The sequence below is a fragment of the Mastigoproctus giganteus genome, chromosome 4 (assembly GCF_048544385.1).
Source record: "Mastigoproctus giganteus isolate SK-2022 chromosome 4, ASM4854438v1, whole genome shotgun sequence".
NCBI lineage: Eukaryota > Metazoa > Arthropoda > Arachnida > Uropygi > Thelyphonidae > Mastigoproctus > Mastigoproctus giganteus.
The window spans coordinates 219011381-219030011 of NC_143578.1; the positions used below are offsets into that span (position 1 = coordinate 219011381).

General features: G+C 38.8%; 1 protein-coding gene across 1 annotated transcript in view; it reads left to right on the plus strand.

Moving 5' to 3' along the window:
- LOC150087412 (uncharacterized) overlaps positions 1-18631 on the plus strand; it is a 215134-nt gene that overhangs the window by 119357 nt on the left and 77146 nt on the right. The window contains exon 3 of the mRNA XM_090372052.1: positions 16917-18053. Within this exon, the coding sequence (XP_090228178.1) occupies positions 16917-18053 (1137 nt within the window). The remainder of the gene's footprint in view (positions 1-16916; positions 18054-18631) is intronic.

Below are 18631 nucleotides of genomic sequence, written 5' to 3' on the forward strand. Positions count from 1 at the left end.
GATCCTCCCTTGTGAATTGGGATACATTCTCCAATTCGCAAGGGAGGGGGTTCCACTGAATCCAAGGATTCTCTCATAATTATGACTAAAAGTGGACTTAACTGCTTTGCTGCCTTCCTTAATATAATTGGATAGATCCCATCCATCCCAAATGTTTTTTTAATGTTCATCTTCAAGAATTTCTCTTCTACTTTCCTCTTAGTTATCACAAGATCATTTGGCTCCCTGTTACAATTTGATACTCTTCTGTCATTGTATATTGAATGTAGCTGCAAAATACCAATTCACTTTGTCAGAAACTTCATCAAGATCATCAGCAGTTAAACCATTCATATCTAGCAGACTGATGTGATTCATTCCCTTCCTTCTAGTGTTTGCATAAGTAAAGAAGTCTTTATGCTTACCTTTGCATTCTTTGCCAAAGACTTCTCGTAATCTGCCTTAGCCTGCCTAACCTCCTTTGTGACTTGATTGCAGACTGGTTTATATCTACTTTTTGCATCTATATCACCTGATTATTTTTATGCATCCCATGCATATTTGCTTTTATGCCATGAGTAACATCAGTTTATCTTGACATCAGTTTAGGTCTAAGTCTTGAACAGTAACTATTAGTTTGTATAAACAGCCTATTAGCTTCTACAATTACTTGCTATTTAGAATTTCTGTTGGTTACACCAACTCTTGGTCCCACTATATAGAACTTAAAAACTGTCTAAGACCACTCTAGTCACCTTTATTAAAGCAAAAGACCTTATCTTTACCCTTTGTGGTTGTTACATATTTAAGTAAACCCCACGTTGATACACTGTGATCACTGCCCACTAGTAGTTCTTTTATCTGCAGATTCTTAATGGATGAAGATTCACAGCTGATTATCAGATCAAGGATACTGCTTTCTAACATACTGGTTTAGAAAATAGTCAGCCAGTAAATTCACAAAAGTCTTTCTAGTGTTGTGATTTTCCAGCCCACAAGTTCTGGTCAATATCTGGAAAATTAAAATCCCCCATTAACAGACATTTTGATTTACAGATAACCCCCCCCCCCTTATAACACGGTAGTTTGGTTCCTACAAAATCTTGTGTAATGCGAAATTGTGTTAGACAGGACTAAGAACCAGTACAAAAGAGGGGGTTATGTTCCAAAAGTTAACAAAAATATGCTTTTTTTTTTTTTTTTATAACTATCGGAAACTTAATTTTTATTAACTTAATATTTTAACTATTATTTTTATAATAGTAATAACTGAACAAACATCTTACCTTACAAACTGTGATACTTATATGTGAGATAATGTACGTTCATTTAATTTTCTTCCTCTTCATCGCTGCCAAGTACAATCGCTTCTGCAGCATCTAGATTTCGTGTACCTTTTGCTCTCTTTAAAAGTCACGAACTGAACTCTTCGAAGTCACAATTATTTTTTATGATTTCAAATAAGCACACAAGTTTAATAGCATAGAATCTATTAACTCAGGGATCTCCCAACAAAATACAGTGGACCCCCGCTTTAAATGATACATGAAAATCAGAATACTTTCCAGTTAGCAAAATAAAAATAAATTTACACTTTCATACAATAGCTTAATTAATACATACTGTATATATACATACTAATTGATATTTCTGTTCACTGTTGGTTTTTTTTTTTTTTTTGTTATAAAATTTAAAACAGTAAAAATTATAAGCAATTAATAACAAAAAATACGGCATGCACAAGTTGCAACAAACACAATATGCGCAAGTGAGATATGGAGTAATGAGTTTCTGAAATTTGTTTTTTATATGATTGATAAATAAATATGATTGAATATTTCATGGAAGAGGAAACATGAAAACTCACAGAATTCCAGCTATCGGTACTATAGTGAATGCTAGAAAATAGTTTACTACCCATTTGTAATTGGGTGCTTCCGTAGCCAGGTAGGCAGGAGCAGCAGTGCACAGCACATGCTTCTTGATTAGACTGGGGTTCGTGCCCACCAAATAGGGAGGATGTGGAAAGGTCAGAACATGACATCCGCATATCCCCGGAGCAATATAGCCTTAGTTGCTAATGCTCCTAAAAACCAAATAACATTTGTAATTGATTATACTAACAGAAAAGCCCAATAAACCAGAAACTGCAAATTGTTTTGATTGTTTTATGGTTATGACCTCCTGAAATGTGCTTTAGAAAAATATCACAAAGGCGATAACGATTAGCGAGTCAACAGAGGGTTTCCCAGCACAAAAGCTCAAAAATACCGTGTTATGCGATAGTTTTTTTCAGAAATTCTCAAACCGTGTTAGAGTGAAACCTTGTTGTAGAAGTACCGTTTTGTGCGAGGATTGCCGCAATTTATCAATCCTGTTAGAGCAAAACTGTGTTGTAAAAGTACCGTGTTAAATGGGGGTTGCCTGTATATATATTATATAGATATGTGTGTGTCTGACATTTAATGTAAATGCAGCATTTTATTGTTATGTAAACCTAGCCTTGGCCATGATTTGTATTTTGTCACCAGGTAATGGTCATGTAATTCTAAGATTGTAGTAAATAAATTTAAGCTCAAAAATACCTGTGTTATGCGAGATTTCCAGCAGTTCTCTAGAAGTACCGTGTTATATGGGGATTAGCATTAGTATTAGTAGAGGCATACGATGCAAGAAAGCAAGCTTATGCAGCATCAGTCATAAAAAACTCCCATATCACCCCTCCATTCGCTCCAAATGGCTGTAAATCTCAGACTTAAATTTATTTAGGCTATCAACTTTCAAAATAAAAGATGAAAGTCTGTTCCACCAATCAACTAACCTCTGGCTAAAGGCAGATATCTGCACATCTATTCTACAGCTGTCTTTCCTCAATTTGAAACTGTTCCCCCTCAGGTTCTTAATCTAAGCAAGAGGAAGAATCCCATCAGCATTCAGCTTGCTCAACACATTTCAAGGCCTTATATATCTCAATAAAATCACCTCGCAGGTGCCTACTCTCCAGACACTGCAATTTCCAGAACTTAAGCCTTTCTTGTTAAGAGCACCCCTCTGTTACCCTCACCAATCTTGTTGACCTTCTTTGTACTTGTTCTAGCAACTCTTACATCCTTCCTAAAATGAGGCCTCCAGACCTCTACACAGTATTCTAGGTGTGACCTGAGCATTGCCTAGTATAATGGGATAATCACCTCCCTGTCCCTGCTAGCAAAATTCCTATACATCATTAACAAGACTCCATGACCTGCCCTGGCAGCCTGTCTGCACTGATCAGCGAACTTCATATTTGACTGCACAATTATCCCCCAGGTCTTTTTCGCTTTCCACTTCCCTGAGTGTAGTACCACACGGTACGTTTCTCTTCAGTTATTGCTACCCATATGCAGTACTTTGCATTTGTCAAGGTTAAACTTCAGTTGCCACTTCTTAGCCCATCTGCCCAAATTATCTAGATCCTGTTGCAGTAGCACACTGCCATTACTGTCATTAACAACCCTGCCAACCTTTGTATCATCTACAAACTTCGACATTAAGCCTGATATACCTTCATCAATATCATTGATAAATATACGAAACAACAGTGGCCCCAACACCGAACCCTGTGGTACTCCACTAATAACATTAGTCCAAGAAGAGCAGCACCCATTGATTACCACCCTCTGTCTTCTCGCACTTAACCATCCTTTTATCCATTGTAGCAACTTACCCTTAATACCATTCTGCTCCAATTTGTACAATAGTCTTCCATGCGCAACAGTGTCAAAAGCTTTCCTGAAATCCAAATATATGATATCAAAATTATTTTCTGCATCCAGTTCCTTTGTAACCACATTATAATATCCTATCAAATTTGTCAGACAAGACCTCCCTTAACAAACCCATGCTGTGTCTGAATTATTCTTGCAGTCTTGTCTAGATGATCCTGCAATGCATCTTTAACCAGCGACTCCATTATTTTACCCGGAACAGAAGTTAAACTAACTGGTCTGTAATTACTCGTGTCACCCTTCGATTCCCCTTTGTGAATTGGGGATACATTTGCACATCTCCAGTCCGTGGGAACCTCCCCTGAGTCCGAGGAAGCTCTCATAATTATGGCTAAGAGTTTGCTTACTTCCTTTGCTGCCTCCTCTAATATAAGTGGATAGATCCCATCCTCCCCAGGTGCCTTTTTTTTTTTATGTTTAACTTCACCAATTTGTCCTCCACATTGTTCTCAGTTATTACAAATTCACTTAGCTCCCTGTTAGATAAACTTCAGGCACTCTCCTCATTGAATAACTCCTCATGTGTGAATGTAGATGCAAAATACTCATTCAGTTCATCAGCTGTCTGAGAATGATCATCAATAGTCAACCCACCTATGTTAAGTGGTCGAATCTGATTCATCCCTTTCCTTCTAGAGTTTACATAAGTAAAGAACTCGGCTGTTTTTCTATTCATCCTTTCTCGTAATCTGCCTTCGCCTGCCTAACCTCCTTTGTGACTTGATTACAGACTAGGTTATGTCTGCCATAGGCTTCTCTGTCACCTGATACTTTATATGCATCCCATACATTTTTCTTCTCTGCCACGAGCCTCATGAAAAGCCTAGTAGCCTCCAAAATTAAATCCCTGAAGGCTTCCCATTTAGAATTCAATGTTGGTAACATCATCAGTTGACCCCGCTGTACAGAATTTAAAAACTGTCTGAGATCCCTGTAATTCCCTTTACAAAAGCAAAAGCCCTTCCCTTTAGTCTTGATGGTAGTTACATCTTTAAGTAATTCCCACATCAGTACATTGTGATCATTGTCACCCAGTGGTTCCTTCATCTGCAAATTCTTAATGCATGAATAACCACTGCTGATAATCAGATCAAGAGTATTACTCCCTCTAGTTGCCTCTCAAACATGGTGCTAGAGAAAACAGTTATCCAATAAATCCACAAAAGTCTTGCTAGTATGTGAGTGACCAATCCACAAGTTCCAGTCAATATCTGGGAAGTTAAATCCCCCATTATAAGACATTCTGATATACTGGCCCGGTCTATTTCTCTGCACAATTGCTCATTATACTCATCAGATTCATTAGGCCTATAACACACACCTACTCTCATTTTTCCTTTCCGAGTGCTTATGTCACACCAAAACTCAACATTGCATTGTCCACCAACATCAATTGGATGCACTTCCTTAGATTTTATGTGTTTCTTAACTAACAGCATAACCCCTCCTCCCTTTCTGTCTTATCTATCCTTCCTGTACACATTGTACTCCCCAAATTCAATTCTGCACTTCTTATATCTGTATGACACCACATCTCTGATATCCCAACAATATCTGCCTTTGATGTCTTCACTAGCACTTCAAGGTCATCAAATTTAGCATTAGCATTAGTAGAGGCATATGATTCAAGAAAGCAAGCTTATGTAGCATCAGCCAAAAAAAAAAAAAAAAAAAAAAAAAACACACTTCTATTTCACCCCTCCGTTTGTTTGAAATACCTGTCCAGCTGAGCCTTAAATGTATTTAGGCCATCAACTTCCACAACAACAGATGGAAGTCTGTTCCACCAACCAACTACCCGCTGCTAGAGGCAAATTTCCGCACATCTATCCTATATCTGTCTTTCCTCAATCTGAATTTATGCCCTCTCAGGTGATTATTCTGAGCGAGAGGAAGAATCTCATCAGCATTGAGCATGCTCAAACCATTCAAGGCTTTATACACATCTATCAGATTACCTCGCTAGTGCCTTGTCTCCAGACACTGTAGTTTTCAAAACTTAAGCCTTTCTTCAGAAGAGCAACCCTTTGTTCCATTCACTAATCTTGTTGCCCTTCTCTGTATTCATTCCAGCAGCTTTACATCCTTCTTGAAATGAGGCCTCCAGACATGTATACAGTACTCGAGGTTTGTCTCACCATTGCCTTATACAAGGGAACAATCACCTCCCCATCCCTGCTAGAAAAATTCCTGTATATCATTGACAAGACACCATGAGCTACTCTTGCAGCCCGTCTGCACTACTCAGGGAACTTCATATCTGCCTACATAATTACCCCCAGGTCCTTTTCATTCTCTACCACTGTCAGTGTAGTACTACAGAGTTGATACGTTGCTCTGGGGTTGCTGTTTCCCATATGTAGTACTTTACATTTGTCAATGTTAAACTTCATTTGCCACCTCAGCCCATCTGCTCAACCTTTCCAGATCCTGTTGCAGCAGCATAGCGTCAGTAGTGTCCTTAACAACCCTGCCAAACTTTGTATCATCTGCAAACTTGGACATTAAGCTTGATATACCATCATCAGTATCATTTATAAATACAGAAAACAATAATGGACCCAACATTGAACCCTGAGGGACTCCACTAATAACATTAGTCCACGATGAGCAGTGTCCATTGATTACCACTCTCTGTCTTCTCCCACTCAACCATCCTTTTATCGGCGCCTCCGTAGCCGGGTGGGCAGGAGCAGCACATGCTTCTTGATTAGACCGGGGTTCGAGCCCTTGAGCCAACAAATGTGGAGGATATGGAAAGGTCTGGAAATGACCACGCGTATCCCCGGAGCAATATGGCCTTAGTTGCTAATGCTCCAAAAAACCATCTGCAAATAACAACAATAACCATCCTTTTATCCATAGCAGCAATTTGCCTCCAATGCACACTGCTCCAATTTGCGCAGCAGTCTTCCATGTGCAACAGTATGAAAAGGCTTTCTAAGATCCAAATATATAATATCAAAGTTATTCCCTGCATCCAATTCTTTTGTTACTGTATCATAGTATCCAATAAAATTGGTCAGGCAAGACTTTTCCTTTACAAAACCATGCTGTGTCCGAGCTTTAACTGTGAAGTCTTGTCTAGATGATCCTGCAGTGCTTCTTTAACCAACGCCTCCATTAATTTTCCTCGAACAGAAGTTAAACTCACAGGTCTATAATTACTTTTGTCAGCCTTTGATCCTCCTTTGTGAATGGGGTCACATTTGCAAATCTCCAGTCTATGGGTATCTCCCCTGAGTCCAAGGAAGCTCTCATAATAATTATGGCTAAGGGTTTGCTTACCTCCTTTGCTGCCTCCTTTAATATAACTGGATAGTTCCCATCCACCCCAGGTGCCTTTCCTGTGTTTATCTTCAACAATTTCTCCTCCACTTTACTCTCAGTTACAAGATTATCTAGCTTACTGCCAGAGTTGAATACACCTCTGGCATTCCCCTCCCTGAATAACTCCTCATGTGTGAATGTCGATGCAAAATATTCATTTAGTTTGTTAGCTACCTGAGCAGGATCATCAACATTTGAACCATCAATGTCAAGTGGACCAATCTGATTCATCCACTTCCTTCTAGAGTTTACATAAGTAAAGAACTCTTTGCTATTTTTCTTTGCATCCTTTGCCAAAGGTTTCTCGTAATCTGCCTTTGCCTGCCTAACCTCCTTTGTAACTTGATTAGAGATCAGCTTATATCTATCATCGGCTTCTGTATCACATGTTAATTTATATGTAGCCCATGCATTTTTCTTCTCTGCCGTATGTCTCATTAGTTCATCTGACATCCATTTAGGCCTAAACATTTAAAAATATTTCATAGTTGGTTTGTAAAGCCTAGTAGCTTTCAAGATAAGTTCTTTGAGTGCTTTCCATTTTGAATTTGCTGTTGGTAACATCATCAGTTGGGCCCACTGTATAGAATTTAAATACTGTCTCAGACCATCGTAGTCACCTTTATGAAAGCGAAAGCAAAAACCCTTCCCTTTACCCTTGATGCTAGTTACCTCTTTGAGTAAATCACACTTCAGCACACCGTGATCACTGCCACCTAGTGGTTCCTTTATGTGCAGATTCTTAATGCATGAAGAATCACTACTGATAATCAGATCAAGAGTATTACTCCCTCTTGTTGCCTCCCGAACATTCTGATGTAGAAAACAGTCATCCAAAAAAAGTGCAAAAGCCTTGCTAGTGTGTGAGTGACCAACCCACAAATTCCAATCAATATCTGGGAAATTAAAATCCCCCATTATAAGACTCTCTGATTTACTGGCCCACTCTGTTTCCCTGTACAGTTTCTTATTATACTCATCAGAGTCATTAGGCCTATAGCACACTCCTACTCTCAATTTTGATCTCCCAATGCTTATGTCACACCAAACTGACTCGACACCGCACTGTCCAGCGATGTCCACTGGCTTCACTTCCTTGGATTTTATGTGTTTCTTAACTAATAGCATAACCCCTCCTCCCTTCCTATCCTGCCTATCCTTTCTGTACACATTTTACTCCCCAAATTCCTGTGTGACACCACGTCTCTGATATCCCAACAATATCTGCCTTTGATGTTTTGAGAAATATCTCAAATTCATCAAATTTATTTACCAAACTCCTAGCATTGGTGTACACGCAAGTATACATGCATCTGTTCGTAGTCTTAGCTACCCTAACACAACCCATGTGTTTACTTTTACCTCAGTGACTGCCAGCAGTCTCTGAAAAGAAGATCTGAAAAGAAGATCTTGTTTTCCAGGCTGCTGCTCATTCCAATAGAAGCAATGCAAGAATCACTTTCACCTCTGCCAGTGGCTACTGTTAATCTATTACTCCTTTTATTCCCCCCAAGCTAGCAGTTTTCCAACCCACCTAACACTGCCTCGATACCATCAGCAAATATTCTTGCACCCTCTCTATTTAAGTGTATCCCATCCCTGTAGAAACAGTCTCTCCTGATAACAAGTACAGACCAGGCTGAAAAAAATTCTACCCCTTGAGCCTTGCACAATCTTTCTAGTCCGAATTGATCGACAAGACTCTCATCATATACTCCTTCTTATCATGTCTGGGCAGAATTGCAGACTTTCAAAATTATTAACTATACTCCTAGCATTGGTACATGCAAGTATACATGCGCCTGTTCCTACTCTTAGTTACCCTAACACAGCCCATGTATTTACTTGTTCCACTGTGGCTTCCAGCACCTTGTTTTCCAGGCTGTTGCTCATTCTAATAGAAGCAGTGCAAGAGTCACTTTCATCTGTGTCTGTGGCTACCATTAATCTTTTAGTCTGTGTATACTCCCAAGCTAGCAGTTTTCTGACCCGCCTAACACTGCCTTGATAGTTGCCTGTACTGACCTGCTTATCACAGTCATTGGGTGTATAACACACTGCTATTCTCATTTTTGTTTTTGCAGTGCTTTTGCCATACCAAACTGATCCAACATTGCACTGGCCAACCATGTCAACTGGAAGCACTGCCTTAGATTTATGATTCTTTACTACGAGCATAACCCCCACATCCTGTCTATCATTTCTGTACAAATTGTACTTTGCGGATGGCCTCCTCAAACAAGAGAAGAATCCTTACTGCTCTAAACAGAACCCGGATGCAGATGGACACCGATTTTGACACTCACTTACTTGTTAAGTCCTCAGATCTTTATTAATGAGCTCATTTTTTTTTTTTTTTTTTTTTTTTTTTTCTCTCATTAGAAAGAACAACCATTTCCTGTTTTAATGTGATAGATTCACATGGGCAGAAATTGAAAAATTCTGAAAAGAATGTTAAAATTAACCATACAGTTAATAACTAGAGTGAGGCAGAAGGCAAAAGTAGGGTTGAAGTCTTTGATAGATTTAAGGGCTTGTTTAAAAATACAAACAAACAAACAACTCCTGTAATGGATTCCATGTGTATTCTTGTTGTTCAACTCAGACTGACTTGACTTCCATAGGACATAGATTCCCCATTTGGTCCTGATACTGATAGATCTACTATAGATAAATACATAAATCCCTATATTTATATATAGTTGACTTCAGGAGACTAGGCACCTCCGAGGTTATCTGATTGAGGTGTATAAGGCCTTGAATGGTTTGAGCAGGCTCAATGCTGATGGGATACTTCCTCTTGCACAGATTATGCACCTGAGGGGACATAAATTCAAATTGAGGAAAGACAGTTGTAGAATAGATGTGTGTAAATTTGCCTTTAATCAGTGGGCAGTTGATTGCTGGGACAAACTTTCGTCTGTCATTGTGGAAGTTGAGAGTTTAAATAGATTCAGGAAGAACTCGGCAAACTTTTGGAGCGAATGGGAAGTTTTTTTTTTTTTTTTTTTTTTTTTTGCCGTATCAGCTTGCTTTCTTGTATCATATGCTACTACTACCAATGTTAATGAAACTGCCAACAGCAACATCATCCTCCCCACACACACACACTCACATGCACACCAACTGAATGTGGCTTAACTGTAAATGAAGAATAAAACTGCTGCCACACCTACAGCATTGTGAGTTTTTGAACCGTCAGTGTACATTGCACAGGCATTGCAGTTGAGATTAGAATGGGCTGTGTGCAACCAACTGTCGCATTTTACACGTGCCTTTGAGCTCCTGCCTTTTTCCCCCTTTTTTGCCGTTTGTCTGCAAGAACCCCAGTCAAGAATTATATTGTTTGATTCCTCTTCGGGAGAACTTTTGAGTAGTAGTAATTTTATTTGTGTAGATTTAGCGGAGTTTTAGTTTGGTTAGATTTTAATTTTCAACTTTTAGCCATGGAAGGCCGATTTTTGCCAACAATGATGCAGCAAACAACATCCCAAAACTAATTAATGCCAATATAAATGGAATCACTTACACCTTCTATACCTCCATTTCCTCTCAATGTTTCTTCTGCCACAAAGAGGACCACATCAGGAAAAATTGCCTGCATATTTCTAATTCTTTTGAAAGTAATACTGAAATTCAGGCGGCACCAACCATGGTCGTGCCAGATGCACAAAGTGAGCTGGCTGTTGGAGACAATGGGGATACTGAAGAAACTGTCAAACAGTCTGAGATTCTTCCCACACCAAACTCTTCAGAAAAAGAAAATTCAAAGACCACAGAAGACCAGGATGCAATCTCTTCAGAAAACTGACCAACCGAAACAAGAGATTTTTCTTGGAATCAACCCCCAAGGCAGTCCATATCCAAAGTTACAAAACAGAAGAAAACATATATGGCAGTAGGAAAAGAGCTAACAAAAACAACAGGATTGACAAAAATAAATACAGAACACCACAGAAGTCAAATGATCTGATGGATTGATGGACTTATTTGATCACAAATAAGTCCATCATACCCCTAAGTATGGAAGTAAATAAGCAGTTACAAACCACTCACAATCCAAATGAAGAAGAAGCCGAATTTCTGGGGACTGAAGAAGAGACTAACTGTGATTCCCATGATTCAGGTGCTTCGGAGGACGAGGAAAACGATTTTCCCTACACTAAAGGCCCTTTGACGTAGCCCAGTGGTCAGGAGCGACAGTGCATAGCACGCGTTCCTTGAGTGGACCGGGGTTCAAGCCCGTGACTACTAAATACGATAAATATTTGTATTGACGATTTATTGTAAACTCTACTGACTTGGTTGTCGTGCCGGAGTATAAACAGAAAATTTATTTATTTTACTTTAACTACGGAAAAACTACGTTCCTTTCTACGGGAAGTATGCGGCTCCCCACAGAAGCTGGTTACGGCTCTGAAGTTCACCACTGAACTTCAGAGCCGTAATAAATAAAAATAAACTTAAGGATCCACTTTCCAAACTAAAAGTAAAAAGGGACTGGGCAGATGTGAATAGATCCAAGCATCTGTATTACTTAATTAACGGGCTGGAACAACAATACCATCAATCAGGATGCTAACCACTTTCAAAACCTGCAAACGTTTACTTTTATTTCTGTAGATAATGAAATAACACTTAGCATTTTGTCACTTAATGTAAGAGGATGCACCTCTGCATTGTGCAATAAGCTGGCCCTTGGCTGGATCCAACAACATCCTCTTCCTACAAGAAACAAATATTAAAGCAGACACAAGGCCATCTATGAAATGGCCAGATTGGCCATATGTGTTCCATCATTCTCCAACCCAACAACACCATGGAGCAGGAGTGAGTATTGGCCTTCATCATCATAAGTCTCCCTGTAAGCTCAATGTGACAGCAGACATCGCTGGCTATGCAATTTATGCCTTCCTGATCACACCCCAGAAGGAAATCCTGCACTTTTTTAACATCTACATGGCACAGCAGGACAGACTTGCTATTCAAATAACCAACATCATACAAAGCTATCTCTCTACTATAGATCAGGAACACATCATTGTTGCTGGTGACTTCAACTGCACCCTTGACCCAGAAATGGACAGAGCATGGTGCACTGAGAACCACACAACGTTAATCAAAAACCTGCAGGCCTTGATAAACAACAATGAACTGGTCAATGCATTTAGACACCAGCACCCAGAAGAAAAGTCCTACACTTGGAGATCAGCAAATACAGCATCTGGAAAACTACCTTACCAAGCCCGACTGGACAGATACTACATCCCAAAACACACCATCTCCCTAGTCAGACGCATCACACATTTGCCATCTTATATCTCAGATCACTTTATCAAATTGCAACTCTTCTTCTCACCCAACAACTTCAAAAGTGGAGGTGCTTATTGGATGTTCAACAATAGCCTTCTTCAAGACAGGGAATACATCTCTATGCTGCAAGACCTGATAACCAATCTTGCCCAATCCAAAGACAGATTGGAGCCATGAACACATGGTGGACTAGATTTAAAAGTCATTTGAAATCATTCTCGCACACCTACAGCCATCAGAAAAGTCAACAAAAGTGCAATAACCTCTGTCAACTTGAGCAAAGGCTAAAGAATCTCCCACCAAGTCAGGCCCATCAGTCAACACTACAGGCCATACAATCCTACTAAGAGCACTCTGCAAAAGGTGCCCTCCTAAGATCAAGACAAACTCACATAAACCTATCTGACACTCCAACAAAATACTTTTTCTCATTAGAACACAGACATCACAAAGCAACCACCATCACTGCCATTCAGCTGCAAGACGGAAACATCACTGAAGACCCAGAGGAAATCTTCTCTGAAGTAACCAGATTTTATAGAAAAATTTACAGTTCCCAAGGAAACTTCTACAAAGGCAACCAAGGAAATGCTTTCAGGACTTAAAAAAAATCTCTACTACGGCCCAGTGCAGTATGGAGAAACCAATCACCCTACAAGAACTAACAAAAGCATGCAAAGCCCTTTCCAAAAATAGATCACCAGGTCTGGATGAACTGACTTCTGAATTCTTCCAAACGTTTTGGGATCAACTCGGAGTGATACTTTTTCGACTGCTTGAAGAAGCTCTGTCCCATGGACTACCAGGTTCGGTCACCACCTCTGTCGCTCGACTGATTCCCAAGAAAGGGGATTGCACAAACCTCCAAAACTGGCGCCCTATATCCTTAATGAGTACTGACTGTAAAATTATATCCAAAACTATTGCCAGTCGATTGAAATACTCTTCCTGATATTATCGATCACCAACAAACATACTCCATGCTTGGCAGATCGATTCACAACAATCTTCATCTGATCCTTGACCTCCTCTCCACCGCAAAAAACCAATGAGAATTCCTAGCACTAATTAGCCTTGACCAGGGAAAGGGTTTCAACAGCGTTGAACACAGCTACCTTTTTCAAACCTTGAAAGCTTTCGGATATGGACCCTACATCATCCAAACAATCCATCTATTATACAAGGAAGCCAAATTCTGCTTGAAACTGAATGGCCAGCTCACCCGCAACTTTCCATACTCCGGGGGGATAAAACAAGGCTGCCCACTCTCTGGGAAACTTTACACACTTGCCATAGGTTAAAGGTTAACTGCAGCCATTATCAACCCACTGCAGAATGGAAGCTTCCTCAACAATTCATGGTGAGGGAAATGGACCATAATCTGCCATGCTGGTCCGGTGCGGGTTGGCAGATTGACCGTATTTAGTAGCAGTCAGGGGCTTGAACCCCAGTCTACTCAAAGAAGCGTGTGCTACTGCACTCTCACTCCTGACCACCCAGCTAATAGCGGCCAACTTGCCATAGTACCATTCCTAAATAAAATTGCAACCAGTCTACAATCCCGACAAACACTGCTACCAGAGCCTCACCTGAAAATAACCCACTTGGCATATGCAGATGATGTGACAATTGTTATATGCCACGAGAATGAATTTGAAGAAATCAAACAAGCCCACCATCTCTATGCTCCAGCATCAAGTGCAAAACTAAACTGAAAGACCAGTTGCCATTGGTCTGGCAACTGGAAAACCAGAACTGACTCCTCCATCCAATGCACACAGTCCAGAGAGAGAGACAAAAATATCTGGGCATATATCTCAGCAATGCGCCCCTTTTCTCCCAAAAGAACTGGCCCGAATCGCTGAGTCGCTTCAACAAAGTACTAGGGAAATGGAGAAGTGTGTGCTACATCTTCATGGAAAGGGAGAGTGCTTGTTGTCATCCAGATGGCAACAAGCGTTCTCTGGCACACCTTCAAAGTTCTCACTCCACCTGTTGACTTCCTCCACCAAATCCAAGCATCTGTCTGAAGCTTCCTATGGAACAAAACTAACTGGATGTCCTGCGCTAAACTGCCAGCTGCTCATTCACGGGGGACAGAGGTTGGGCTCTCTTGATTATAAAATAACTTCCTTCCAGATCACCTTTTTTCTAAAGACGCTGTAAATGAAGCACTCATATTCTGTCATTACCGATAAACTATTAGCAACAGCTATTAGTGGGCTAATTCTATCAACAATATTAAGAATGGACATGATGCCAGCACCACTTAAACTACTCCCTTCTATAGAAACGCATTGCACCGCTGGAAGCAGCTTAACCTTCACCACACTCTTCAGGGAACTTCACTTCCCACAATACTTTCATAACCACTCTTCTACAATAAAAGGATAACAGACCCTGCAATTGATGATATTCTCTTCTTTTCCTACATGGAACTGGGCAGGAATAAGAACCATAGCGACCTTCTGACACCAAACCTTGAATGGAAAGGATCCGAAAACTTGCCCGTTAAAACCATAAATTCAAATCAGCAACACAGATGCCTAAAATTGCCGATCGCACAAGCTCTTCCAGACATCACTACAGCTAAAGAGATTGGGAATGTGACTGGATCCTCACCTACATCGACCTTCGTCATCACATCACCAGCAGACACGGTACCTCTGTCTCCTGCAGCCTCCAAAAAAGTCTATCAACTAATCACGTCTAGCTGTACAGGCACAATTTTCCCGTCATCCACCTGCCAAGCTCTCCCTGTACCACTCACCACAAGCCACCATCTAGCTTTCGGTGGAACCTTCCATACAGAACTAAATGTTCCAAATCGGTTGCAGACATCCAGTGGAGACTGTGACAACATCCTTCATACCCCAGTCATGCTACAAATCTTCAGGTTATGCACCTCAAACTACTGCCTCTTCTGCACCACTCCAGATACACTGGAACACACACACATATCTCGTGTACCTTGTGAACAAAGAACTGATGAAATACACTTTAAATGCAGCAAACCTTTCCTGAAACCACGCCCACACAACTGGTACTTGACTACTGGTACCACTTGCAACTTCTTATTCATTGCCACCAAGGCCGTCATTTACAACTTCTACTTGAAGCACACAAGAAGCAGTGATGACGTGCCTCCTGCCGACACATCAGGCAAAATCTCAAGTGGAGTCTACGGAGGAAGTTGCAGAGCAGACTTCTACTTGAATTTCACAGTAAAAGTCCAGAAACTCTTGATCATCTTAACAGCAAATGGAACAGTGGCGGTCACCTCTTCACCATCACTGAAGAGTCCATAACTTTCAATGTGTGACATTTAATACACGACTGATTCAATACCAAGAAACTGTTCTTAATTCCTGAAGTTAAAATTTTGAAGTTTCTATTTCTTTCTAAAATTTTTCTTTATTTTTATATTTATTTATTTTTTTTTTTTTTTTTGGCCTTTGTACATAAAATGTAAATAGAATTTGCTAAAAATGTATCTACTGTTCATGTTTAAATTTAAAAAAATCAAAAAAAATTATCTATTCTGAGTCATTTTCTTTGCTACTCCAGTTCTAGGCATAATCTCAGTTAAATAACTGAATCAGTAACGTAGGACTACTACTATGTGATATGCTAGTACAGTAGTAATAACACAATACTATTTCCAGATACTATAGCAGCATATTACATAAAATTTATAAAACATTAGTGTTAATTATATGCCCAGTGTGGAGAACAAGTAACATTGGAATAAAAAAAAATTATTATTAAGTAATTAGATTTTAATAAATAGGTATTATCATTATAATAGTTTTCCATGGCTAATAAACTATATGAAAAGTTAGTTCTGACATAAGAGGCTAAAACATAATTACAGATTAAAACGCAATACTTATTAAGGTTACTACATATTGATTTTTATATGTAAAAGAGCTTGTAGGTCTGGAGTTCACTTTTTATATTGCTTGGTTTCATTGTCTTTCAAGAAGGGTATCTTGTGTTTCAATATACTAACATATTCAGTTCAGTTATATTCGGTAGCAAACTTTCTGTTGTTTAAAGTAAATTGCATTTTCATGTTATTGAGCATCACTTAATGAAATCCATCCAGATTCAGTAGTGAATAAAGAAAAGTTTAAAACAATATTTCTTTTTACTTTTAAGGGATATGATTGTAAAACATTTGGTCAATTTTGACAGTTGAGATATAAAATTGTCCACCTTGTTTTTTTACAAATGTTTGTAATCTTATTCAGCAGTGCTGTTTGAAATAATTTTAATAATTAATCAGATGTATTTTTATTTAGTAGAGAATTATTGAATATGACCAAAATGACATGATAAATGACACACATAAAATGACACATGATCATTTTAATTTGTAAAACTGTGTCAGTACTTAAAATACTTTGCTCTGGTTGCATAATTGCTGTGTATGTTATTAAATTAAGCAAATATGCAATTCATTTTTAGCTATTCTAATTTTATAATTACTGCAGAACAATAAATTTCTTCTTTGTATATTTTTAGCATCCTCTGGGATGGAAATGCAACAACCACAACCACAGCAACAGCAGCATCAACAACAGCATGCATTGAGTTCTTCTTCTTCTACGTTTGGACTAGCAAATTCTGAAGAATGGCTTACAGCTAATATTATGAACTTAGAATATGAAGCAGATCCTTTATGTAATTCTGCTTTTAATACTGACACAGCTGAAGTTAATAACAATGAGGCAAGGGTAATATCCAGCCTGAAAGCTGAACTCTTTGAGGATGAGGAATTGAAAACATCAAATATCCCATATAAAAGGAGAGGAGTTTCAAGTACACAGTCATTGAAAGATATGTATAATTTGTGGGGACTGGAGACAGACTTTGATGATCCAAATGTTGGAAAAAAATTTATTAAAAATTTGGGGTATGACCAGTATATTGAAACAAGAAGCCCAGTTTCTCTTTGGGGTGCACCAATGGATATTGATTTCTTGAAAATGGATGATGTTTTTCAAGTGGATAAAGCAGATCTTATCCAAGGGCCAACACTAGCAGAATTAAATGCAAATGATGAGTCTTTGTTTGATTCTTTGGATTATGACCTACTGCCTTCAGATTATAAAGCTATACAGAAATCATCAAATTCCTCCAAACAAATAGTCATGAGTGATACGTTTCTCTTTAAAGCAGAAACCAACATAAGTGATATTGTGAAATCAAAAGATACTGTTAAGTTACCTGTGTTACCAGAAAAAGCAAATCTAACTGAAAAAGTAACAACAGACCTTGAGAACCTTCCTGTTTCAAAAACTTTATCTCCCATAAAGATAGAACCATCAGATTGTACTGCTCCTGGTACTAATAACACATCTTCAAATAATGAAACATGCATTTTTGACAGTTCCAAAAACCCTAAACTAGCCTTACTAAAAGAAGCAAAAATTCCAGAAGAACAAGACATAAATAAAATATCAATATATTTATTAAAACAGTTATGTGAAAACACAACTGAACCACAAGAAGAAAGTTCTGAGTTAACTTTACAAAAAAGAAAGAAGTCCATATCAGAGGACCTTCCAGGTAAAACCTCCTCCTCGTTTTCGACTGATGAGGGATTTGATAGTCAGGCAGAAAATTCAGATTACAATGGCTTACTTTCATCAGATGATGGTAAGTGGTAGATTTATTATTTGGTTTGTTTGTTGTTTTTTTTTAGTTAGTTGTTGGCGCATCAGCTTCTGTGGCCATAATGCACCTCCCAAGGCTTTTTTTTTTTGCAGTACTCTGATCCAAGCCCGAGGCGGGATTCGAACCCACGACCCTTGGTTTGCCAGGCAGGCACTTTACCCACCCGGCCAGCCCAGTCGGCTATTACTTGGTACTATTTTAAAAAAAGTGTAAGTTTAGATTATACACCTATATGTAAGGTATAATCAAAAATTTCCAAAACCGAATTGGTTAAAAATGTCGGAACATCAAATAAAAACTCCTTTTCTTTTTTTTTTTTTTTTTCTTTTTTTCCCTTTTTAGTTTAGTATGTCTAGAATTTTTTACAGTAATTTTGGGTTCACATGTGCAAAATTTTATTTTTATCTATCCTTAATGGAAAATAATTTTGTACCATTATTTTTTAGAATGCCACTTGATTTAACAAAGATCAGTAAAATTTTGCCTTTTGTTGAGAAAATAGCCTCAGAGACAAGAAATTCTTGTTGAAGCATATGGTTAAAAACTATGAAGAGATAGGA